The sequence below is a fragment of the Acomys minous genome (genome assembly GCF_964271855.1).
Source record: "Acomys minous genome assembly, chromosome: 10".
NCBI classification, from domain to species: domain Eukaryota; kingdom Metazoa; phylum Chordata; class Mammalia; order Rodentia; family Muridae; genus Acomys; species Acomys minous.
The window spans coordinates 78,641,858-78,665,177 of NC_140491.1; the positions used below are offsets into that span (position 1 = coordinate 78,641,858).

The following is a 23,320-nucleotide window of genomic DNA, read 5'->3' on the forward strand; positions in this document are numbered from 1 at the left end:
AATAGAAAGGGGATTGACAAACTCTTCTGGAGACATCATTTTCAACTTAAGAAATACTAATTTAATATGTTCACATATATGCAAATAAAGTGAACATGTTTTGTTGCTTTGGAAACAAACTTAATATACTAATTTAAATGACATTTTTAAAAGCATAAAACATAACAGAAAAAATAATGCTATTATAGAGAGGTAAGCAAAGTTTTTCTCTACAACCATTAGCAAATGAGCAGCTGCACTGAGGGGCAGAGAGAGCAGGGTTTAGGTAATATCTGAACTGATGATCCATGCTAAGCCATAGCATATGTTTTTAATATTTTAATCTATTGCTATTGTGATCCTTGGCAATAAATAAAGTGTGTATACATCTGTAGCTGAAGAAAGTTGGAGGTTAAATTTACACACAAAAAAAAATTCTGGCCAGGAAATGTGTTTTATCAATGTTTGGAATTAGAGAAGAAAAAAAAAAGAAAAAAAAAAAGAAAGAAAGAAAGAAAGAAAGAAATGGGATCATCTTAATAAGAGAGAACTTGGTCAAAGAGAAACAATACTGTAACTGTGACAGTAAAATATGTATTTTTAGAGTTATATTTTTAATCCACTCTTAGTTGAAGGCAAAATGAGTATCATGACAAATTCATTTTATAGTTAAACTACTTTGCTTTAAAAATAATATTTTCTTCTTTCTGAATCCATCATTTTTCTAAGAGGAAAAAATAAGTGAAATGCTCTGTAGGTGAATGCTTTTTCCGATGACTAATGTCTGCTGGCTTCTGCAGTAGCTTGGGCAGATAAGCTAATCTGTCATTTTTACCATTTCTCTTTTCCTTTTCATTACCACTTTTTCTTTCTTTATTGGCTGATAGCGTGTAAGTGTTCCAGTATTTAGGCTTCCTGGAAAAAAGAAACAGTTTCTCATTGCATGGATTCACCTAAGGTGCATGGTTCTCAAAGGTCATAGCTCATTTTAGCCATGCCTGTCCTTTCTCTTTCAAGCCCACTATATTCACATATTTATATCACCATCAAAACGTCACTGTCAGATACCACTAAGCTTGATAGTCAAGTCCAAAGGCCAGTGGGAGTCTCTGAGCTTCTTCCTAGTGTTATAATTTGGCTTCTCTATTCTCTTGACCTAACTGGTGGCGTGTTCCAATGACATTATTTGAAACTCTTCTCCACATGAATTTATGTCCTTGGTATCCCCAGCCATAGCTATGGTGTTGAATATTGCTTATACATAACTGACCGTCAAAATGCTAGATCAACCCTGCACTCCCACACTGCACTTGAATGCATAGTCTGGTATATGCATATGCCTTTTTATATCTACACTTCAATTCATAATAGACGTCTGAAATAACCTGTAAGACGCAACTCAATCTTTACCTCTAATTTGTTTTGTGTTACATTTTTTCAATCTATGCTGTCTCAGTTTTTTTTTACCAAAACAATGCCCGTGATCTTGAACCTTTTGTTTTTAAATCCCATCTCAGAATCCTATTGACTCTATGCACATAAAGATTTGAATTTAATTCTTGACTCTTGCTTCTACTATGCTGGAACAATTTACCATTTTTTTTCTAGTCATCTGCCCTTCCCCTCCACAGACTGTTGTCAGTTTGTGACTTCTACACAAATCATGACACTCTGTTATATGATTCCTTATGATTCCTACTTTGTGAACAAAGGGAAAGGACTTTAAGGTAATCTACAACTTCCTACTTGCTACATAGTCTATGATTTCTCTAAATTTGCCTCCTTCGTCACTTTGCTTCCTCTAGAGAAGTTCCCAGGATGCTCCAGAGCACTTAGCCATGTTCTTCCCTCATGGCTCTGGGCTTACACATCTCTCTCTACAACTCCCTCACTCCACAGTTCAGCACGCGTCTCATATTCAGTTTCTTCAAGTGTTTATTCAGTGTCATCTTCCTAATGAGAATTATTTTGCCTGTTTAACAAAAAAAAATTACAAACTCCCCATCTGTAAAACTCGTAGAGCTTCCTTATCTGCTCTTCTCTTCTTTAGTAGTTATTGTTTTAGTGAAATAAATAATTTACTTACTCTTTTTGTATTATATTGTCTGACTGGGACACACATTTAATAAAAGCAAAGAATACTTTGTGTTTTATTTACTAATACATCCAAAGTGTATAGATAAACCCAAGTGCATAGTAACTGCCCATGAATAATTAGCAAATTCAGGAGGCTTAGCATCAAATTTCAATAAATTTTCCCACAAAGTTCAAAATTGAATCTGCTACAAACCTGTACTGCCTCAGATAGATATACATTGATCTTTAAATAATTCTAGTTTAGTTTTAGTTTAAGACATAACTAAGAGATGGCAAGAGCTCCACAGGAACATCAACACAGGCAACTACCCAAGGCCCAGAGGGACTTTTGGAGTCTGGAGTATGAACCAAGGACCATGCATGGACTGGACCTAGGTCCTCTACTTAGATATAGCCAATGGGCAGCTAAGGCTTCATCTGGGTCCTCCTGTAAGGGAAGCCACAGGGCGGAGGGTGCTGCTGTGTCTGACAGGGATTCTGTTGCCTGCATTTTGATCACTTCTCCCTGGCAGGGCTGTCTTGCCAGGCTACAGGGGAAGAGGATGAAATCAGCCCTGATGCAACTTTATGAGCTTGAGTAAATGGGTAAGAACTTCCCTTTTTGATGGAATAGGAGAGGGAGAGACAGAAGGTGGGACTGGAGGGAAAGGAGAGAGGGGTCTATGACGGGCATGTAGAGTGAATAAATACGTAAGTTAATTTTAAAAAGAAACAAGTATAGAAAGATGACAGAAATTTGGAGTAGTGATATTTTGCTTGAAAAGAATGCTATATTACTGGGCCCAAATAGGGCTGCTAAATAGCATATTTAAGCTACTATAAAAAGTAATTATGTTGTGTTTTTAAAAAAAACACTTAAAACTACTGCAGTTAGCTTTATTTTTTTTTTTTTAATGAGCATGTTTTTTAAAACATAAAGCAATTGGGATGTTAAATCAAGAGAACACAAACAATGACCAGTGACCAACAGCAAATATCCTGGTTTGAAACTTGCCTCCAAAAAATGACAACAAAATTCAAAAATAAACCTTAGCATCTGAGCTCCCTGGTCTACATACATCACAGTGGAAAACTGCTTCCTGAGACTAAATCTAGCAATGATTTCAATGCCATGCTTGCAGAAATGATTTGATAGGAGCTAAGCAGTTTGTCATTTAGACTTCAGAAGTGAGCTCTATTCTAACCTATCAAGCAGGCATGCACATTTTTGCTGTCAAAACAGAGAATTTATGATCCCCTCTTTAACACCACACAGAAGCACAGTGACTATGTTCCCATTCAAGCTGCTTTTAGAGACGCTCTTAAGGGTGCCCTGTGGCTTACCTGTTGGCTGAGTTCTTTTCTGATAGGTTCGGATTCCTCTAGCACTTTCCATTTTAATTATTGGGTGAATATCAGTGCCATTAAATCGATTTATTCGTATGATATTGAAGTTATCAGAACTTGTTGCATATAAATAATCTTCAAATACAGTTATGCCATAGAGATGTTTAACCTGCAAAAAGCATCAAATATAGCTATGACTTTTAATTATGCTGTTTCTAATGTGAAAGAAAAGTTAGTATTTCAACTGTGAAGAATGTCCAGAATCAGAAAGGTATTATCATTATTTTTTTAAAGAAACATTCTAATAATTTCTGCTCTTTTTACTGAAGGATAAGATATCATAAAGTATTGGATAAAACAGTTTTATATGTATAGAAAGTAATTATATTCTTGTTTAATCAAAGATATATGCTTTATAGTTTCTGTCCATGGCTAGCAAGAACTAGACCTTGAAATACATTAATGAATATGCTATGGCAGAAGTAATATAATTTTAGATATTTTATGGGCTAGTTGGTCATATAGTCACAGATATGTAGACACTGCAAAACCACAGCTGTGCCTATTAACAGTCTAAGCAGAAAAACATCTTTGAATATTTGTTTCATAAGTAAAAAATCACATTCTTGTCTTAGTATTTTATGCAACATTGAGACTAGTATAGGAAGAAATCACATGTGTGTAATAATGGTAAATGAACTTTCAGCATTTCACTTGGAAATGTCCTGATTTCTAAAGCCTTTTCATAGTAGCGAGTACAATGCAGTAATGATGCTGATTGTTATGCACACCATGAAATTAGTCACTCCAGTCTGTTTTGGCAAAGGTTTCATGTATTGTTGTGAGCACTGAGCATCTGATGTTCATGGAAGTTTCCAGTGCGGTAGGAGGAAGACTGACGCACTTGTTTTCTGATAAGCGCTGTTAATAGAGGCTAATGGATTTCTTAAACTGTACTTAATTTGAAATGGTTCTGGTCTGGATCATATGGAGTTATTACTGAGTGCTATATGGATTTATATGAGAACCAATGATTACTATGTTTAGAGATAGTATCCTGATCTCTGTTAAAAAACATACACAGATCTGGGGTTGAGACCATGAGAATATGTGGTTTGTTTGTGAAAACATTTTATAAATTTGTAAAGTTCTACCATAAATGGACCATTGTGATTCTCTGGTCCTTTCATGGGGTGTGGGTAAAAGAAAACTGGCTTTAGTGTTGTTTCTCAACCATCTCTTTCTTCTTGTCTGGTCTAGAAATGAAGAACAAGAATAAATGGGAAGGACTGTTCTATGTTAAACGTGCCAAATAACTTTCTAAATATGTTAGATCATAGTAAGTGTATATACCAATGTATACTGTGAGGGAAGGGACATGTGTATTTAGTAGCATTATTTTTCACACTGCTGACTTCATAACCACCAGATACATCCATGATCTAGTTTTGATTTGGACTACGCTTTTCTCACATTAGAAGGAATAAACAAGCTACACTCCTTGCTTTGCTCCAAGGCAAGTCCATCCTCATGCTGTGCTTGTCATTATGACATGCTAATATTGTTTTATTCAAGATGTCAGTGAGGTATACCATTGCTACATAAAATACAATTGGCTAGAGTTGAAATTCTGTTCTCATACCAAAAACTGTATTTCATTTAACAGCTATCCACTTTTCCTCATATAAATTTGTTTCCATACTTTAAAACTTTTAAAGACCATATCTACATTGCATTGCATTACTTGGTGACAGACTTAGCATATGTTTAGGGAGCCAGCCAGACATATAAAGCAGAAATAAAGAAAAAGGATAACTAAACATTCAGTCGCTGGGAGCATAACTCAACTGATAAAGCATTTGTTTTACCAATTTCTGTGTGTTCAGAAAGAATTGAGTTCCATTCCAAAACTCACACATAAACCAGGAAGGTGTAGTGTGGATTAATCATTCTAGAACAGGGGGAGCAGTGGCTGGGATGGGGTTGGGGGTCTATATACACTCTGCTCAGCCAAACTAGCTAAATTAAACAGCTCCAAGCCCATCAGTAAGCCTGGATTCAAAAAAAACAAAAAAAAACAAAAAACAAAAAAACCAAAACAAAAAAACAAAACAAACAAACAAACAAAAAACCCACAATGGATGACTCCTGAGGAAGGCCATCTAAGATTAAACTCTAAGTCTCCATAAATATGCATTTGAACTACCCCCCCAACACACACAACACACACAGAATATAGAGATTTCACAGCCAAAGGATTTGTTGAATAATCACGAGGACCAGAGCTTAAACGTCAGCATTATTCTAATAAAGTGGAAGTCCTGTAAGCACTTGTAACTTTAACTCCTAGGATCTGCCTTCCATTCTTACAGTATACACATGCAAACACATGTGTGTGTTAGACTACAGAACAATAATAATAATAATAATAATAATAATAATAATAATAATAATAATAATAGTAATAATAATAATGGGAAGGCAGAGACTAGAGATTCAAAAGACTTTAAGCATTCTTAAAGATTTTATTTATTTATTTATTTTTAATATTTTTTATTATTAATTTATTCTTGTTACATCTCAATGGTTATCCCATCCCTTCTATCCTCCCATTCTTCCCTCCCTCCTATTTTCCCCTTACTCCCCCTCCCCTATGACTGTGACTTAGGGGGACCTCCTCCCCCTGTATATGCTCATAGGGTATCAAGTCTCTTCTTGGTAGTCTGCTATCCTTCCTCTGAGTGCCACTAGGTCTCCCCATCCAGCGGACATGGTCAAATATGAGGCACCAGAGTACATATGAAAGTCAGACCCCACTCTCCACTCAAGTGTGGAGAATGTCCTGTCCATTGGCTAAATCTGGGTAGGGGTTTGAAGTTTCTCTTCAGATCATATAAATCTTTTGCCTTTTACTAAAGATTTTATTATTTTAAAATATGTATATATGTGTGTTTCTATGTGTACATTTGTGCATTAGGGGACAGTGTCCACTGAGGCAAGAAGATAGTGTCAGATTCTTAGATTTACAAGTTGCAAACACCTTAAAGTGCTCGGAACTCTGTAAGTGTCCTCTGTTAGAGCAGTACATATTTTTAAGCACTAAGCCATCTGTACAAGCCCTTATAAGACTTTTAAAGTAGTTAGTTATGAGGAAAATTATTTGAGTTATCGATTCAATGTTTAATTTTTAATGAAAAATAAATAAAATAAAATTTCTCAAAATAATCTCAAAAATATATATGTATATATGTACATATATACATATGTACATATATATCATAAGTGTGTGCATGTAACTCAGTTATCAAGGATAATGAATTGAATTATATAGATGGGCAGAGAAAAAGTCATTTTAAGGGGTATTACATAACATGCCTACCTTATACTATAAAATGAATGAACAGGGTTTAATTTTTAACTCTACATACTGAATACAAATCTTATGAGAGATTAGCATAACATGTGAGAGGGAGTTAAATAACACTGGAAAAATATCAGCAAAAAAAGCATACTTCAACTCAGCTTATTAAGGTATTTATGGAGCATTGTTTGGAAAAAAAACTAATGCACAAGCAAGAATATTGACCTTGGAAATATCACATAATTCTCATTTAGCAAGTACACAAATGAATCAGTTGGCAAAATTAAGTCTAACACTATTAAAATAATTAGGATATTTTTGTGAGCACACATTTGCTTTTGTTAGCAAACTATTTTTAATGTCCCATGGGACAGATGGTGGTGCAGCTCCATATGTATAAACAGCCTAAATTAGTTTTCAGAAAGTAGGTCATGACATCTGTCCTGTTCCAGGGAGTCTCTCTCTTGCGAATACAGCACTTTTGCATGTGTGTTCTCGCTTATGTTTGTTTGGTTTCAACAGAGAGGAAAAGAAACAAGGGTATCTCCAGTACCATGCCTGAGATGGCTAATCTTGGCAGTCAACCTGGCCACATCTGGGATTAATTCAAACCCAAACTGCTTGGTGTGCCTGGGAGGAATATCTTGACCGGGACTTTTCAGATCAAAATATTCACTCTTACTCTGGATCATCTACAGTGGGAAGGGCCACCAACGCTACAATGCCATCTGGTGTGAGGGTACAACTAATAACAGGGCAGAAGGACAACTGTCCTCACTGTAGCTGCAAAGCTCACCAACGCCGTGGCCTAGGTATTCCCTTGCTGATGTTAGAACACATGGCTACAGCGTTCCAACCTAAAATGAAGACCAGCAGCTCCCTAGGAATCCTCCGGGGCATCCAATCTCATGGCCAGAACATTCATACCCTTTCCACCATAATCCACTTTAATAAATTTCCTACACACACACACACACACACACACACACACACACACACACACACACACTCCATTATGCGCTCGTAGAGGCTTATGATAAATTTATGGGCATGTTCTAGTATCACTGTGACTAGAAATCCTCCCAAATTAAAAAAAAAAAATGCATCATATATATTGTGACCCATGATATCTTATCTTTAATGTATTTTCGATGCTGCAAATTTTAACCTTTAGGAGAGTACCAGATATTCTGTTTATTATATTATTTGCATTTTCTAACAAGATTGTACTTACTTGTCTGCCTTGAACGAGAGTATGCCTGTTTTTGCCTTGGTAGTCTACTACTCCCACATAGTCCAAGTAGAGATCCACCCAATAAACCAATCTGTTGATGAGGTCCAATGCCAGGGCAGCTGGCTGTTCCGCCTTTGAGTAAACTATCCTTGTTCTGTTCATCCCATCCATGTCACATCTCTCTACTTTGGGAACATTTCCATAGTCAGTAAAGAAAAGTTTTCTGTTGAAAGAAAAGTAAATGTTAATATGAAGGGAGAGGAAGCATATTTGAAAGAGCCATCTGTAAAATGCAGAACTTTCCTTCTAATTTATTTCACGAGTTACATCTGCTAGCTTCCCATAACCATTTCCATATAATATCAGCTATAAACAGACAAATCTGCTAATGAATATTGCAGGGCGTAAGGGAGCAGGTTAAGCAACCACTGTAAAACTCCCTGAAAACTAATGACTTTGGTGGGTTTATTTTTATATCAGCAGGGTTTCTTTAAGATTCATAGAGCCAGTGTGTCCATCCTACTCAGTCCCAGCTACTGAAGCAAGCCAAGTCACCAGGCCAGGGCATGTGAGCCTCCAGACTTTATCTCCAATCTGCTTTCCAAATTGTTGGTAATACCTGTGTCCTATAAAACCTATTCTGTGTAGTTCTGTGCATTGTGAGGGGAAGAGAACAGCAAAACTGGACTAGAGTGAAGAAAGGAAAGAGTAGACTTGGTCTCTGCATCACTGAAAATAAAACATAATAACACAATTCCCAGACCTATTCCAAATGTTTCCCAAATAAGAGAATTGCATGAAGGCAATGAAGGACGCTTCTCTATTTCACTTAATATATTTTGAAGAAAATGATGAAACAGAACGCTGACTTCTGGGACAAGAAATCTTTTTAAGCAGTTCTGAGAGGGGCAAACGTTTAAATGCACCTGGAACACTTGAGTGTTTAATATTTGATTAGTATTCACAATGTTTAGTAAACACAAATCAATTTCAATTATCCTGACAATAGTTAACAAGATTTCCACTCATGAGACTTAATTGCGTTTGTAAAGAGAGGACCATCTTGCCTTGACTTAAATATAATCTCAAAACTAATCTAATTTACAGTGACTGAGCGATATGAAGATTGCCCGGAGTAGAGAATATTGGATTTTACAAACTTGAAGAAACAGTTTTTAGTTACTTTTCTCAAAATTCTTGAAATATCTAAAACAATGGGGGCATCTTTCAAACTAAAAGGTATTATTTAAGTTGTAATCGTAACTTAGTTCTTTCTGCATGGGAGGCTTTTAAACATAAATGTGTAGAGTTCTGTACTAATAGGAGCCAGAGTTTCTTATGAATTATTGAAAGATTAGAGTATCTCAACAAGTTAAGCATTTCAAATGGCGGTCCATTCAAATAGAGAGCTTTCTATTTTGGTAAAGACTAAATAAAAATCCATGAACATATTCCAGCACTCTCTCTTTCTTTCCTTCTTCATTTCCCTCTCTGTCACTTGCACACTTCTGCCATCTTCAGTTTCTCAGTCTTAGCCATTTTGATTATATCTCACCCAAGTTAAATTTCCATAGGAATACCTTTCTTCTTTTATAGAAAATAAACTAGAGGAATACATAAGGAGTACCGCCATTACTGTAGATCTGCCCCACAGGCAGAAAGAGTCTGATTTATGTACATCCCATTTCAGATTTGCTCATTTCACAGAGGTTGAAGATAACTTGTTATTGTGTATGTACTGAGGGCGGCACAAGCTGGCACATCTTGGACTGTGTGATACTCGGAGATTGTATAGATATAAAGCGACATAATGTTGACCAGAGCAGTTCTGGGGACCTGGGTCCCCAGTTCTCAGCACTCACAATGCAGTTTACTGCTCCAGTATCATGGTGTCTGAAAGCCTCTTTGGACTTCCTCAAGCATTAGGCATAGACATACATGTAGGAAACACACTTATATACATAAAATGAAATAAATCGAAAATACATAGGAAACAAACACAATAACAAAAAAGCAAAGACCCATCTGGAAATGCAGACTTATCTGGAGCCTTGAGTTGACCTTATTGGATCATATCCAGAATAAAGAGAGTAGAGGAGAGACAAGAAAACTGGAGGCCTACACTTCTAGAAATAGACAAAAGAGAAAGTAGGACAGAGGAGGTCAGATGTTAGTAGAGGTCAGAGGTCCAAGATCAGAGAAAACAGACATCTATCTACAGATATCTGAGAGAAACATTGCATGAAGAATTCAAATGGTTGGTTGGGTCAAACTTTACAAATAAGAATAAAGTTATCCATCAAGAGGAGGACATCGAATTTGATTCTTGGTACTTCTGATGAAGAATGGTTTATTGCTATGAATTAGGTTATAATGTACAATACACGAGCTATTTTGTCTGCAAGTTTTCAGTGATATAGAACTAAAACTTCAGGGCTGATACAAGTGATTTATAGATACATTCACCATCATAAAAAAAAACCTGGTCATAATAACTCTAAAATAAATTTAACCCATACCTGAGAAAATCTGTTTTTCCTCATGTGTGTGAATATTTGCTCTTGTTTTTGTGCATCTATAATTTACTATATATATGATGTACTCTGCGTGTTGAGTGACTAACATTTTATTGTTTCAGTATAAGATTAATTAAAAAAAAAAGAAGGCAATCAGGATGATTTTGAATATGTAAAACAAAGCTGAGCCAGAAGATTAAACTTCCAACAGACTGTAGAATACCTAGTACCTGGGAGTACTGAAAATTATTCTTTACACCAAAAAGAACCTCCCTGAGTATGATTTACTAGTCTCACATTTAGCTGGAATCTAAGAACCAGAAGCACTTTAATTTGAATGAAAAACTCCCAACGGGTTCAAATACTTGAGCTCTATGTCCTAGGCTGTTTAGGTTGGGTCTGGGACCCTTATGAGGGAGAGCCCTATTGGAGAAAGCATGTCACTAAGGACAGACTTTGAGAGTTTGTAGCCTTATCTCAAGTCTAAGTTTCTCTCTCTGTAGAGTGTTAATAATATGATCCCTCAGCTTCCTGCTCTGGCTATCTACTGCTGTGCCATGCCGCTCTGTCCATTGTAGAATCACTCCCAGCCTCCCCTGTAACCGAGAGAATAAATAAACTATTTTTTCCGTAAGTTGCTTTTTGTTACAAATTTATCACAAACGCAATTAACTAATGCAGAAGGAGTTTCCAAAGACGACTTCCTGGCTACAGCATTTGGTACAGGTGTGTATTATGAGAGCAAGCATGTTCTGTTGCGGTCCACTTTCATTTCTGCTTAATTTTGCTTCAATGATTCATGTAAAGAGAAAAAATCTAAGGCCAAGCATATTGACTTATATAGAATCTGTAATCCCAAGTATCAGGTCAACTATGACTATACAATAAACTGTTATAACAGAAAAACACCTATATTATTAATTGGAAAACAAAAGCTAAACTGTACACTAGGCTGAAAAAAAATCACCTTTCTTTCTTATATTTCCTGAATTTTAGCCAAACTAAATACTATTTCCCTAGCCTTATTATTCTATTATTTTCAGATATTACAATATAGAAATAACTCATTTAGAAACGAAACATTTGATTTGCATGTCTTACCATGGCCAGTAGAACAGCATGGATCTCATGCCATTTTTGGTCTCATTATTTCAAAAAAATTTCCAGTCTAAACAGAATTTTTACCTATAGTAGTATGTATGACCAGATGTGGTCTACATTTGGATTTACCAGTTCTTCAAAATTTATTAGCCAGCTGCTTGTCATAGATAGACTCTGTATCATTTGAAGTTATGATAGACATCGTGACCCTTTCCAGCTAATACTTTACTTCAAGCTTCTTAAGAACAAAAGCATCATCTCATAACCACAGTGCATCTGTCATCATCGATATGTTGACTAGCATACATTAGTGCTACTATTGTTCTATTTTTGACTGCTAACCAATAGCGGTTTGTGCTTTGTTTTGTTGGTTTGTTTGCAGTGTAAGAGAGGGTCTCATTCTGTAGCACAAGCTGATGTTGCACTCATGATTTTACGGAATGCTGGAGGTCCAACAGTTTGCCTCCTTGCATGGATCATTTCACTTCCCTGGATTCTTCATAATGAGTTCTGTTGCTTATAATGCAGGCCAGCATAGCTCTTCCTCACTTGCTACTCCTTTGAAACACTTTACTGGGCCTTTCTTTGCTGTTTGTGTTAACACATCTAAACAACAGAGAGTTGCTTTGAGTGTTTCAATGTGTAGTTGTCTGGTTTTTCTGCTAATTAGATTAAGCTATGCTTTTTGATCTGAAATATCATAGTTCCATCTTTTGGTGTTAGAACCTTTTGGGCTTAGAATCCAGAGGAAAGCTCACAAACCTACTTCATAAGTTGCATACAAAGTAAATAAAAATGCCATTTGTGATTAAGTTTCATCCTTTTTTTTCTCAATGTGTTTTTTGAAGATTTAAGTCCTTTATAAAAAGGTTACTTTTATTGTAACTATGTGCATCTATTTGTGGGTTAGTGGAAATGAGTGCAGTAACTCTGAAGGCCAGATGAGAGTGATGGGTCTCCTTTAGCTGGAGTTGCTGGTGGTTGTGAGCCAGTCGGAACTGAATTCTGGTCCTCTGTAAAAACAGTTTGTGCTCTTAATTGCTGATTGATTTCTTCAGCCAGAGAGAGTTAGTTAACTCTTGATTTTGAGCATCTACAGCATTCATTTAACAGCTTCTCCTCAGTCACCATCTGTAGCCTCCTCAAAGGAGGGCTCTGTATAGCAGCCACCTCTTTTTCCAGAGATTCTCAACATGTGTGCTATGACCCCTAAAGACAACTGGAAAATATGATTTACATCATGCTTCATAACAGTAGTAACATTGCAGTTCTTAAATAACAATAAAAATAACTTAATGGTTGGGGTCACTGCATCATGAAGTCACAGCAATAAGAAAGTTGACAAACGCTGGTGTATAGTGACCCATGGAGAACAGCTCTGTCCTGCTCTCTCTTCTACTCTCTGAGAATGTCAATTCTGCCTTTGTTATTGTTCTCCATAGCTATTTTAGGAGCCTCTTTATATACATATATATATATTATTATACATCCTAAACATACAATTACATCAAGAATTCTTTTACTGAGTTTATTTAATTTGAATGTTCTTCTAGTTTTCTATTTTAACTATAATCATCTCTTAGACCAAAAGAAAACAATACTATAAGTATGGCATTTATTCTTAAAATGTTTTCCTAAAACCACATAAAGGACACTGATGCTTTGGGGCTTTCGGCTCCTCACATCTAGTCCAAAATTCTCTGCTTATGCAACACATATGGTGAGCAGAATTTATTTTGACATGTTAGTAACTGTATGTGGAGTCTTGTATTACTCTATATGTGTACATTTTACATGGTGGAAGGAAGCAGGAATCTTTCCAAATCATTGGTAAATTTCCCTGTAGATCAAAACTCCCTAATGAACTATTACAGACAATGACAGTGTATTATACAGAGAGGGCTCCAATCACCCCTAAATTTTAAAGCAAAACAATTATTATACATACTAACACCATAAAACAAGTTTTTGTTTGTTTGTTGAATTTGTTTGTTTCTTTGGTGTTTGGTGATAAATATAAGAATTTGGCCAGTAGTATCTACTTTCACAGCATTGACAAAATTTGTTCCTGCCCAGGGGGCATTGAAAGAATTGTTTTATTTCATTCTGACAGCAAACTTGAGGAGTAGTTACTACAATTGCCTCTATTTAATATCAAGTTGAAAGAGATAACAAATCTTAAACCAGAAAAAGAAAGCCTAAGCATTTGAATCATGAAGAATTTGAAATAAATTATGAGAAGCATAAGAACAAAGAATGCATTAATGTGAGATTTAGCACGACAAATCCACAGAACCTAGCATCTTGTAAAGCTTGGTAAGGATTAAGCATTTCTCTTTTCTGTTTCTTTTTTTATAGACAGGGTTTCTGTGTATAGCCTTTACTGTTCTGGACTTACTTTGTAGACCAAGCTGGCCTCAAGTTGACAGGGATCTGCTTTCCTCTGCCTCCCATGTCCTGGGAATAAAGGTGTGTACCACCGTGCCCAGACATTTGGTAAGCTTCCTTTTTTTAAAATTTTTTTTTAATTAATTTATTCTTGTTACATCTCAATGGTTATCCCATCCCTTGTATCCTCCCATTCTTCCCTCCCTCCCATTTCCCCCTTATTCCCCTCCCCTATGACTGTTCTTGAGGGGGATTAAGCACATTTCCCCCAAGAATGACGGGAATCTATGAAAGACTTTTACAGTTTTATTTATTTATTCACTTTATTTCCTGATCCCATCCCTTTCCCTAATCTCCTCCTTGTTCCACCCTTCCACCCTGTTCCCCATTTTCTCCTTCCCTTATCTTCAAAAAAGGGAGAGCCCACATATATGCCTGCCCTGCCCCTGGCACCTCAATTTGCATCAGGAGTAAGCACATCCTCTTGCACTGAGGCCAGACAAGGCAGTCCAGCTAAAAGAAAGTGATCCTAGAGCAGGCAACAGACTCCATGTCAGAGACAGTTCTTGTTCCAACTGCTTCATGAAGTTCAAGCTATACATCCCAGCAGCTACATATGTGTAGGGGACCCTAGGTCTAATTCATGTATGCTTTTTGCTTGGTGCTTCCATCTTTGTAAGCTCCCATGGGCCTAGGTTAGTTGATTCTGTTGGTCATCTTGTAGAGTTCTTGTCTCAACCAAGTCCCCCTATCCTTCTCCCCAACTCTTCCATGAGACTCCATGAGCTCTGCCTAATGTTTGGCTGTGGCTCTCTGTATCTGTTACAATCTTTTCAATCGCTGCTCCATCTTTATCCCTGCATACCTTGCAGGCAGGGTAAATTTTTGATTGAAGTTTTAAGACGCAGCTATACCACTCCTGGGCACATACCCAAAAGATGTTCCACCATATCACAAGGATACCTGCTCAACTATATTCATAGCAGCTTTATTCATAGTAACCAGAAACTCAAATAACCTAGTTGTCCCTCAACTGAATAATGGATAAAGAAAATGTGGTACATTTATACAACAGAATACTAGCCAGCTATTAAAAACAAGGAAATCATGAAATTTGCAAGCAAATGGGTGGAAGTAGAAAAAAATCATCCTGAGTGAGGTAACTCAGACCCAGAAAAACACACATGGCATATGCTCACTTATAAGTGGATATTGGCCATTTAGTAAAGGATAACCATTCTACAATTTGCAGACCCAAAGAAGCTAGGTAACACAGAGGGCCCAAAGAAGGATGCTTCAATCTCCCACAGAAATGGAAATAGCATAGACATTGGAAGCAGACGCAGAGAGAGAACTGGGAGAGAGGGTAGACAGGGGAATATGGATGAGGATCAGGTGTGGGAGGAGCAGAGAGGGGAAGAGAGAAGGCTGGGAGAGAGAAGGAGCACCGAGGGAGACATCTCTCAGACAAGCTGGAGACCCGAGGATGAGGTAGGCTCATGGGAAGATACTGGGGTAACTCTAAGTGAGACATCTAGCATCCAGGGACATAGAGAGTAAAATGGGTATTTCCTAGACAGGTAAGACTTCCCGTGATGGGGGTTGGGGGGCGTGGAACACCAAGCCACAAACAAGCATTCATTCAGGACACATGCTCTTTAGGTATACTGCTAAATAAGCTTTTGTGTCACTGTCTGTCCCCCCTTTCATTCTGTTAGAATGTAATAATGGAGTTAAGGGAGAGATGAGAGATTTCTGAATAGTTTTCAAAATTATAAAACATTATTTTAACTCTAAAAATGAAATTCCACTGTAACACGTCTCACATAAGAGTGTTGACAACAGGACTACCTGAGAGGGTGAATGCAAAGCTAGAAATCACACGTGCCAAACTTGAGAATATCGATCATGATCTGATCATGGCCCAGCAAATGCTTAATGTTTAATAATCATTTATTGATTATGATAACTAAATTGGTTCCATTTCAGGAAAATATTATATAATTTCTTTGAAAGGATTATACTGAGGCCTTAATTCTGTTTTCTTGTTCTTATTGTAATTTAGTGCTATCCAAAGAGCATCAATTGTAATACAATTTTATATTTTCTTCCATTATATGTACAAATTTGAACAAGAAAGCAATTTTCCACATTATATAGCATAATTAAAGTTTACTCAGAATTAAAGTGAGAATATTAAATATTTAACAATGCAATTGTTGAATTCAATAGAGAATCTGAAAGGGTAATGAGTCTTTCTTATAAGAGGTTAAAATTCAAATTCCATTAGCTCTTGCTATTTAACTTTGTAGAAGATAAACAATTAAACAATTTTCTCTCTCTAGCTAAGCCTGCAAGACAGTTATTTATTGATTTTCACTTGTTTAGTGTTTTCACTTTTGTTGTTCGTGAAACCTCTGTTGTCCTTGGTTTTCAGTCTATATATAAACACACAGAAATTAAACTTGACATTCAGGCTTCCACTCTCAGTCAACACCTCTGGATTCTGAAAACATCTCTCTCAATAGTTTCCCCAAAGGTATAAGTGCATTGGATATGATAGGCAGTAAGGCTGGCCTGTACCACATGGTTATCTGAAAAAAGGTTGCCCCTTTAAGCTAGTGTTCTTGAGAGCCCCAGAACTACAGGCAAAGCTTTAATCGTAGGCTGTCCTGCTCCTTCAAACATAAATAGGTCACAGTGAACACATGATGATAGGCTAGGCTTTGTATAGTCACTAAGACCTCCTCTCTCTATAGTATAAATCAGTTGGTGTAGTGTCCACCCAGTGGGCAGACTTGATTTCATAGTCAAATGAACAGGCAGGATAGGCTGGCAGGAGACCGAAACTGTGGACCATGTGAATACTGCAAGAGGCAGAGATAAGGGTAAAAAGAAGACGATATTACATGTCTATAATACCCAGGGGTACATCTCAGGCCTTGGCTTTTGGCCTGAAGAGACATTACACTATCTATGTCTCTGTGAATGTTTTTTCTGTTTCTTTGAGCTGGCTTAAGTTCGCATGTATAGCAAAAGCCAGTGTGCTCTGGCTAATCCGTTATAACACTTTATGGGACCATGGATTCATAAGAGTCTCTGTAAAGTATTGAAAGAGAAAGCAGCAGATGATTTGAAAAACTGTTTAAGAGGCAGAAAATAAATTATGAATCATTCTAAAAGAATTACATATAAACTTTGTATAATTCCAGTTAGCATTCCAACTCTTAGTAAAGAGAAAATAACTTTAGAAACATAGAGAATATCTGAAATCTCTCTTTCCTTCCATGAAAACATATGACAGAATTTAATAATAAATAATAATTTGTTTAAAACTAAATGTGTGTGGGTGAGTATGTGTGTGTGTGTTTGTGTTTGTGTGTGTGTGTGTGTATGCGTGTGTGTATATGTAAATGATATCCCTTTAATTATAGTTACTCAGGAAGCTGCGGTAAGAAGAAACAAAGTTTGAAGCTTGTAGGGAATCAGAGTGAATTCAAGGACAGCCTCAGCATTTCAGCAAGGCATTGTTTCAAAAAGTAGCACAAATTCTGCATCTATAGCTCAGCAGTCGAGCACGTGCCCCATAAGAGAGGACCTAGGTTTGAATCCTAAGATTTGGAGTGTTTTGTTTTGTTATAGCAAAGTCTTCCCTTAGTTCAAACTCAATAAAATATTCAAGCCACAGCTCTCAAGTGTAATTCCAGTGCGCAAGCTGAGTAAGGTCTCTCATAAATTTAAACCCAGCCAGCCCTGATCCCTACTTCCAACCAATAATGCCTCTGAACCATGTTTTTAAATCATGTATGAATCTATTTTAGTTTGATTTTTTATTTCCTATGATTCCAGAGGCAATTATTTAGCAAGTAATAAGCTTGCCATTTTAAAAGGATAGGATGAAAATGGGAGGAAGCAGAGTCACATTTTGCATTATTCCAGTAGCTTCTTCCTGGAGTATAGAACAGAGGTATTTCAGCAATGTTTGACAGCTTTGGTCATAGAAGGAGAAAGGTTGCTCTCTCCCCTGCTTTTCCTGGTTTTCTATAACCTGACTTGAGACTAGAAAGGAAGTCATCAGTCAGACAGCCTGCTTTAGATTGTGTATCATCACAACTTTTCTTCAGGCACTCCCCTTTCTCTAGAAACTACTTGTTTTCCCTTTTCTCTAAGAACCAATTGATTTCCTCATTCATTTTTTCACACTGGACTAAGATTTCCACTACTATACAGGCTTTAGTCTTAGAATGGAACATAAGTCTCAATTAAAAAAAAAAATCTCTGGACAAGTCTCACACACTGACTGCATCACTGAAAGTGTCCAGTCTGAAGTAACTTCTAGAATGTCTAGATTCTTGTGCTTCATTATTTAGGTTTCTGAATTTATGTATCTATCTTGTGGGTCCATACAACCCATGCAGTGCCCTGATATTTCAGAATAATTATTCCAAGACTTAGTTCTTTGTTCCTTCAACCAGTTTTTGACTATGGCTTCCATTCCCAAGATGTATGGAACACAAGTCATAGTGAGATGAACTTTTGGCATTTTTAGGATGTCCAGGTGATGCTTAAACTTGATTTTAAACTTGTGTGTGAAAGAATTTATAGACTAGGTCAACTGAAGTTTAGAGATCCATCATAAAGGTAGGTACATCCTCTGGGCTACATTAGTACTCAACCTTTCTCTCTGCTGTTGAGTGTAGATGTAGTGTGACCAGTTACCACACGTTCCTGGCTATCTCCATGACATTCATGCCAGGATAGTCACTCGAACTGTAAATATACCCTTCCTTCACTTGCTCTTTTCAGTTACTTTGTCATAAAAATACCTTATGTAACTAGCAACACAATAGCCTCACCAAAAGCTATTAGTGCCTCTACCCGTTCACACAACATCTCATCTTGTATCTGGATGCTTTACTCTTCCCTGAGGATTCACATTGCAACAGTCCTTGGACACTGATACCTTGTGCTCACCGAGCGTCTCCACCTTATCTAGTCTTCCTTTCTTATTCCTTCTTTGCTATCTTCTAGCTCTTTTATCTATTGCAATGCCTATCTACTATGAAAGAATGGTCTTCCCTCTTTCTGACTCTATGGCTGGGCACGTTGAAAAACAACTCCCTCTTTTCCTTAAGCCTCTCCTATATCACTTTCTGTCCATCCTGTTGTAGTAGGAAGGGAATATCTTCCTTCCATTATCCATAATCGATGACAAGGTTGGTGTCTATTTCATCCCTTGCTCAAGATCCAGTTGCGTCAATTATTCCCCTTTCTCACTGTACCTACAACTTCTTATTTTCAACTAAATTTCAGATTCAGCAAAAGTATCAGAACTCTAAACAACATGTTCCTCCTCCCTTTTATTTTTTTCATAATAATCAAAAAGATCCATCATAATAAAAGGAAACTTCTTTGAGCTCCTGTCATCAATCATGATAAAATTCATATATTTAACATAGCCAACATGGTTAAGCATGACCTGGTCTAGACTAACTCATGATCTTCACTTAATAATATCCCTCCAGTAGTATCCTATCCCCTTATTCTTCCCCTATCAGATGCAGCAATCTTCTGTTTTTCTAATGTCTTGTCTTTAAATTCCTTAAATTCCTAAACCCAAGCATTACCTTCTCTATGGACTTTATATGCTCAGTCCTTCACTTCAAAAATACTTTTGGCTATGCTTATTAATTTAAATGGAAATTTCTGATCCTAGCAGTTTCTAAGATATCAATTAAGTCCATCTGACAAACGGTATGGTGTCTTGTAATTGACTAACATTGTTCCATATATTCTTTGCATAAAATGGGTGTATATGCAGGTACAAAATCTATTAAGAGGACATTTTTTATATATCCAATTTTCAATTTTTATACTAAGTTCCTCAAATTGAGATACTGAGATAAAATATAAGCCTGAGATTTAAAATTACATTAGAAGGTCTAGAAAGTGAATTATGTCATTCTATCATAGAGAAATAAGTTTTCCATATTATATAGCTTAGATAACTATAATTCTACTGGAAAACCAATCATTAATAATAAATTATTATTTGGCTTCATGGGTTGCTATTGCCCTTTTGCATAATTCAATTTAAAGAATTTTCAGTAGGGAGTGGATTTATTCAGAATTAGATTTAAAGACTCTTTTAGCTAGTCAATTTTCCTTTTTACGGCATTTCCCCCAGATTTTTTCAACTTACAGATACCATCTTATAACAACATTTGACTATATTTGAGGATTCCATACCATCTAATTCTTAGATCTAGCAAAGTTTTGTTTCTTTCTTTACCTTGGAGTATAATATAATTAAACTGAAATTTCATAATTTATGATATCATCTCCTGTGAAGTGAGCACAGTGGAAATGTGGATTATGCTCAGAAATTCCAGCTTGGTATTGTGCACTAATAGAGGAAGAAGAGATGGAATCAACAGGAGAGCCTCAAGATAGGCTCTTACACATTTGTGTGACGCTTACACATTTATGAGGATGAGTGGAACAATCTTTTAGTACAGTACTAATTTTTCACACCCTCATTTTTTTTTTCAGTGCTGAGAAGGAAACCAAGGGTTATTGAGAATCATAATAAGCACTTTACCATTGATCTTTTCAAATATATTGTGACTGGAGTTTTCTCAAACCTACCTATCTTATAAGATCTTATGTTGCCGTTTCCTCTACTTCAACCAATGAGGTTTATATTCTAGGTAGAATAACTACTATGACCAATGGAAGTATTTACTTAGGACAATCCTAGGTTTAAGGATGCTAGGACTTAAATTTTATGCTAAATATGCTTTACTCATATAAAACTATGAAATATTTTATGTAATATATTAGAACTCTGAATTTTACGTTTGACATATATGAGTAGATAGAAACAAATCTCCACACTTAAGGATCTCCTATTGGTTTGTGCAGGCATTCATCTGAATTGTAGTAATACAGATGGCTGTCTTCTATGTGAGTCATGAGTATCTGTGAAGTTATGGACTGCCAAACAAATCTGGTTTATTGTTATGCTAATTAGCACATGGCCAAACTGTCTATTTCTTTTTTAGATTCTTTTTAAATGGAAGTACAAAGTATGTAGAAAAACAGTTTTTAACAAGAGCATATATTTTCATATTAATTTTTATACTTGTGTATACATCTTATCAATATGCAGCAATATCTCAGTTATATTATGCAATATGGTTATGGTTATATAGAATAAAACATAACTATGTTTTTCTTGTTATGCAGTCTCCATAGCCCCAAGGGTGAAGAAAATTATACTTAGGAAGAATAAGTTAATATGTTTTGTTTTGTTTTGTTATATTTGTATGTTTATTTTTTTTTCAGAGTCAGGGTTTCTCTGTGTAGCCTTGGCTGTCCTGGACTTGCTTTGTAGACCAGGCTGGCCTCCAACTCAGAAATCCGCCTGCCTCTGCCTCCCGAGTGCTGGGATTAAAGACGTGCACCACCAAGGCTGGTTTAAGTTAGTAATTTTACAAAGAAATATTTCTTTGATGATTTTTTGAGACACTGTTTCTCTGTATAGCTCTTGTTGTCCTGGAACTCACTCAGTAGACCAGAATGGCCTCATACTCACAGAGATCTGACTGCTTCTTACTCCCAAGTGCGGCGCTTAAAAGTGTGTGCAACCACTGCCCTGTGATAATGGTTTTATTTAAATTTCTCTGTTTGATTTTAAGCATATGTATGACACCAAGCTCCAACTGAGCTGGTACAACTAAGAGAAGACCAAGTGAAGTTTGTGAAGGAAAACAATTTCTTGTTCAACTTTTAAAATGTGTATCTTGCTTGTTATCAGGTATTTCTAGGCAAGTATGTCTGGATGACCACTAGAGTTATGAACACATCAAAATATGTGTTCTTGGCCACATCAACATAGATGCCATGCAGTACATGTTCATATGTGCTTCTCTGGTACAAGGATTCACAATTAAAGTGATGGATGTTATTTTCAAATCTATGACTGTAAAGTTTCATGAATTACCTAGTCATACATCCTTTATAAAAATCTCCAAGTCCAACAATCACTGAGATTGGGGCTTTGATAATATCTAACATAAGTAAATAAGCATTTGTTCTTTGAACCTGTATTTGTTTTATAAATGTTCCTTAAAGGGGCATACCTAAGCAAATAATAAATACACTAAGTTACCCATTGTATTGGTACTGATAATGGCAAAAATATTGATAATTTGTCGATTTGGTCTCTGTTGTTTCTGTATTTAATAATTTATTCAAAATATCAGTTGTAATTTCTGGGAATTCAAAATGTTTACCCTACACATTACAGAGAATAAGCAGTGATACAAGTGGTAAGAAACATGCTTTTGAGTATATAAATACCCAGAAAGAGTTAAGGAACTTGAGAAGTAACTTATGACAACATGTCATGGAGAGCTGAATACAATGCACTTTGGAACAGTGATAATTTGTCCCCATGTTAAAAAATTCATTACGTGTGGATGTGTGACAACTTTCTCAGTATTGAAGCAGTCTATTATAGAGAGAGACTCTTTAAGACAAGAAGTGTAAACAACTCACAAGTCTCAGGAAAATCCTGAATGTACAGGGCTAAAAGAAACTTGTGCAAACAGATAAGAACTGGAGAACCAGGAATGTTAAACACAGATTATCTTATCAGTGGAATTACCTGTACAGCAGCTCTTCCTGGAATTGCAGTGATTATGTCATTTTAAAACCTCGTGATCCTTTGCTATCTGCTGAGATAGGCTCTGTCCATATCTTCTGGAATTTTTGTGTTTTCCCTAAATCTCGAGCACTGCTTTTATGCCGTAAAGCCATTTTTATGCGTGATGTCACTTGTGCTTTGTGATAGCCTAAGTGATATCTTTGTATCTTAGGGCCAGGACAATATGACAACCAAAGGTGTTGTTTATCTTAGTCAAGAAGCCCAGACTAAGTTAACAGCCTTCATTCTTGTGAAAGAAGCCAGGTTTATTTTGCAAAGAATCTCAGTGTTAAATTGTTGTGAACTTGGGACTGAGTTAATTTATCTGAATGCTTCCCCCCCACCAAAGTTGTGCTGTGCTTAAATATGGCTAAAGAAAACTGATCTGGGCCGGACCCTAGAAGTCTTGGTTCAATACTGCCTGCTGTAAAAGTCTGCTGACCCAAGTTTCATTCTTACATCACCCTGATCCTATTTTCCCTGTCTGCTGTAAAATTTGCAAGGAAATAACCACACCAGAAAATTGTCTCAATCACAACCATCCTCCCTAAAATTTTATATGTACTTAAAGATTGCAGTTAGACAGATAGTCTAACTGGCTATCTCAG

At 36.4% G+C, this 23,320-nt stretch overlaps 1 protein-coding gene across 5 annotated transcripts in view; it reads right to left on the reverse strand.

The window, feature by feature from the left end:
• Positions 1-23,320, reverse strand: part of LRP1B (LDL receptor related protein 1B) — a 1,938,012-nt gene that overhangs the window by 802,009 nt on the left and 1,112,683 nt on the right. For all 5 annotated transcript variants that reach the window (XM_084800259.1, XM_084800256.1, XM_084800258.1 and 2 more), the window contains 2 exons: positions 7,998-8,220; positions 3,400-3,571 (listed from right to left, as the gene is read on the reverse strand). In XM_084800259.1, coding sequence (XP_084656385.1) covers positions 3,400-3,571; positions 7,998-8,220 — 395 coding nt within the window. The remainder of the gene's footprint in view (positions 1-3,399; positions 3,572-7,997; positions 8,221-23,320) is intronic.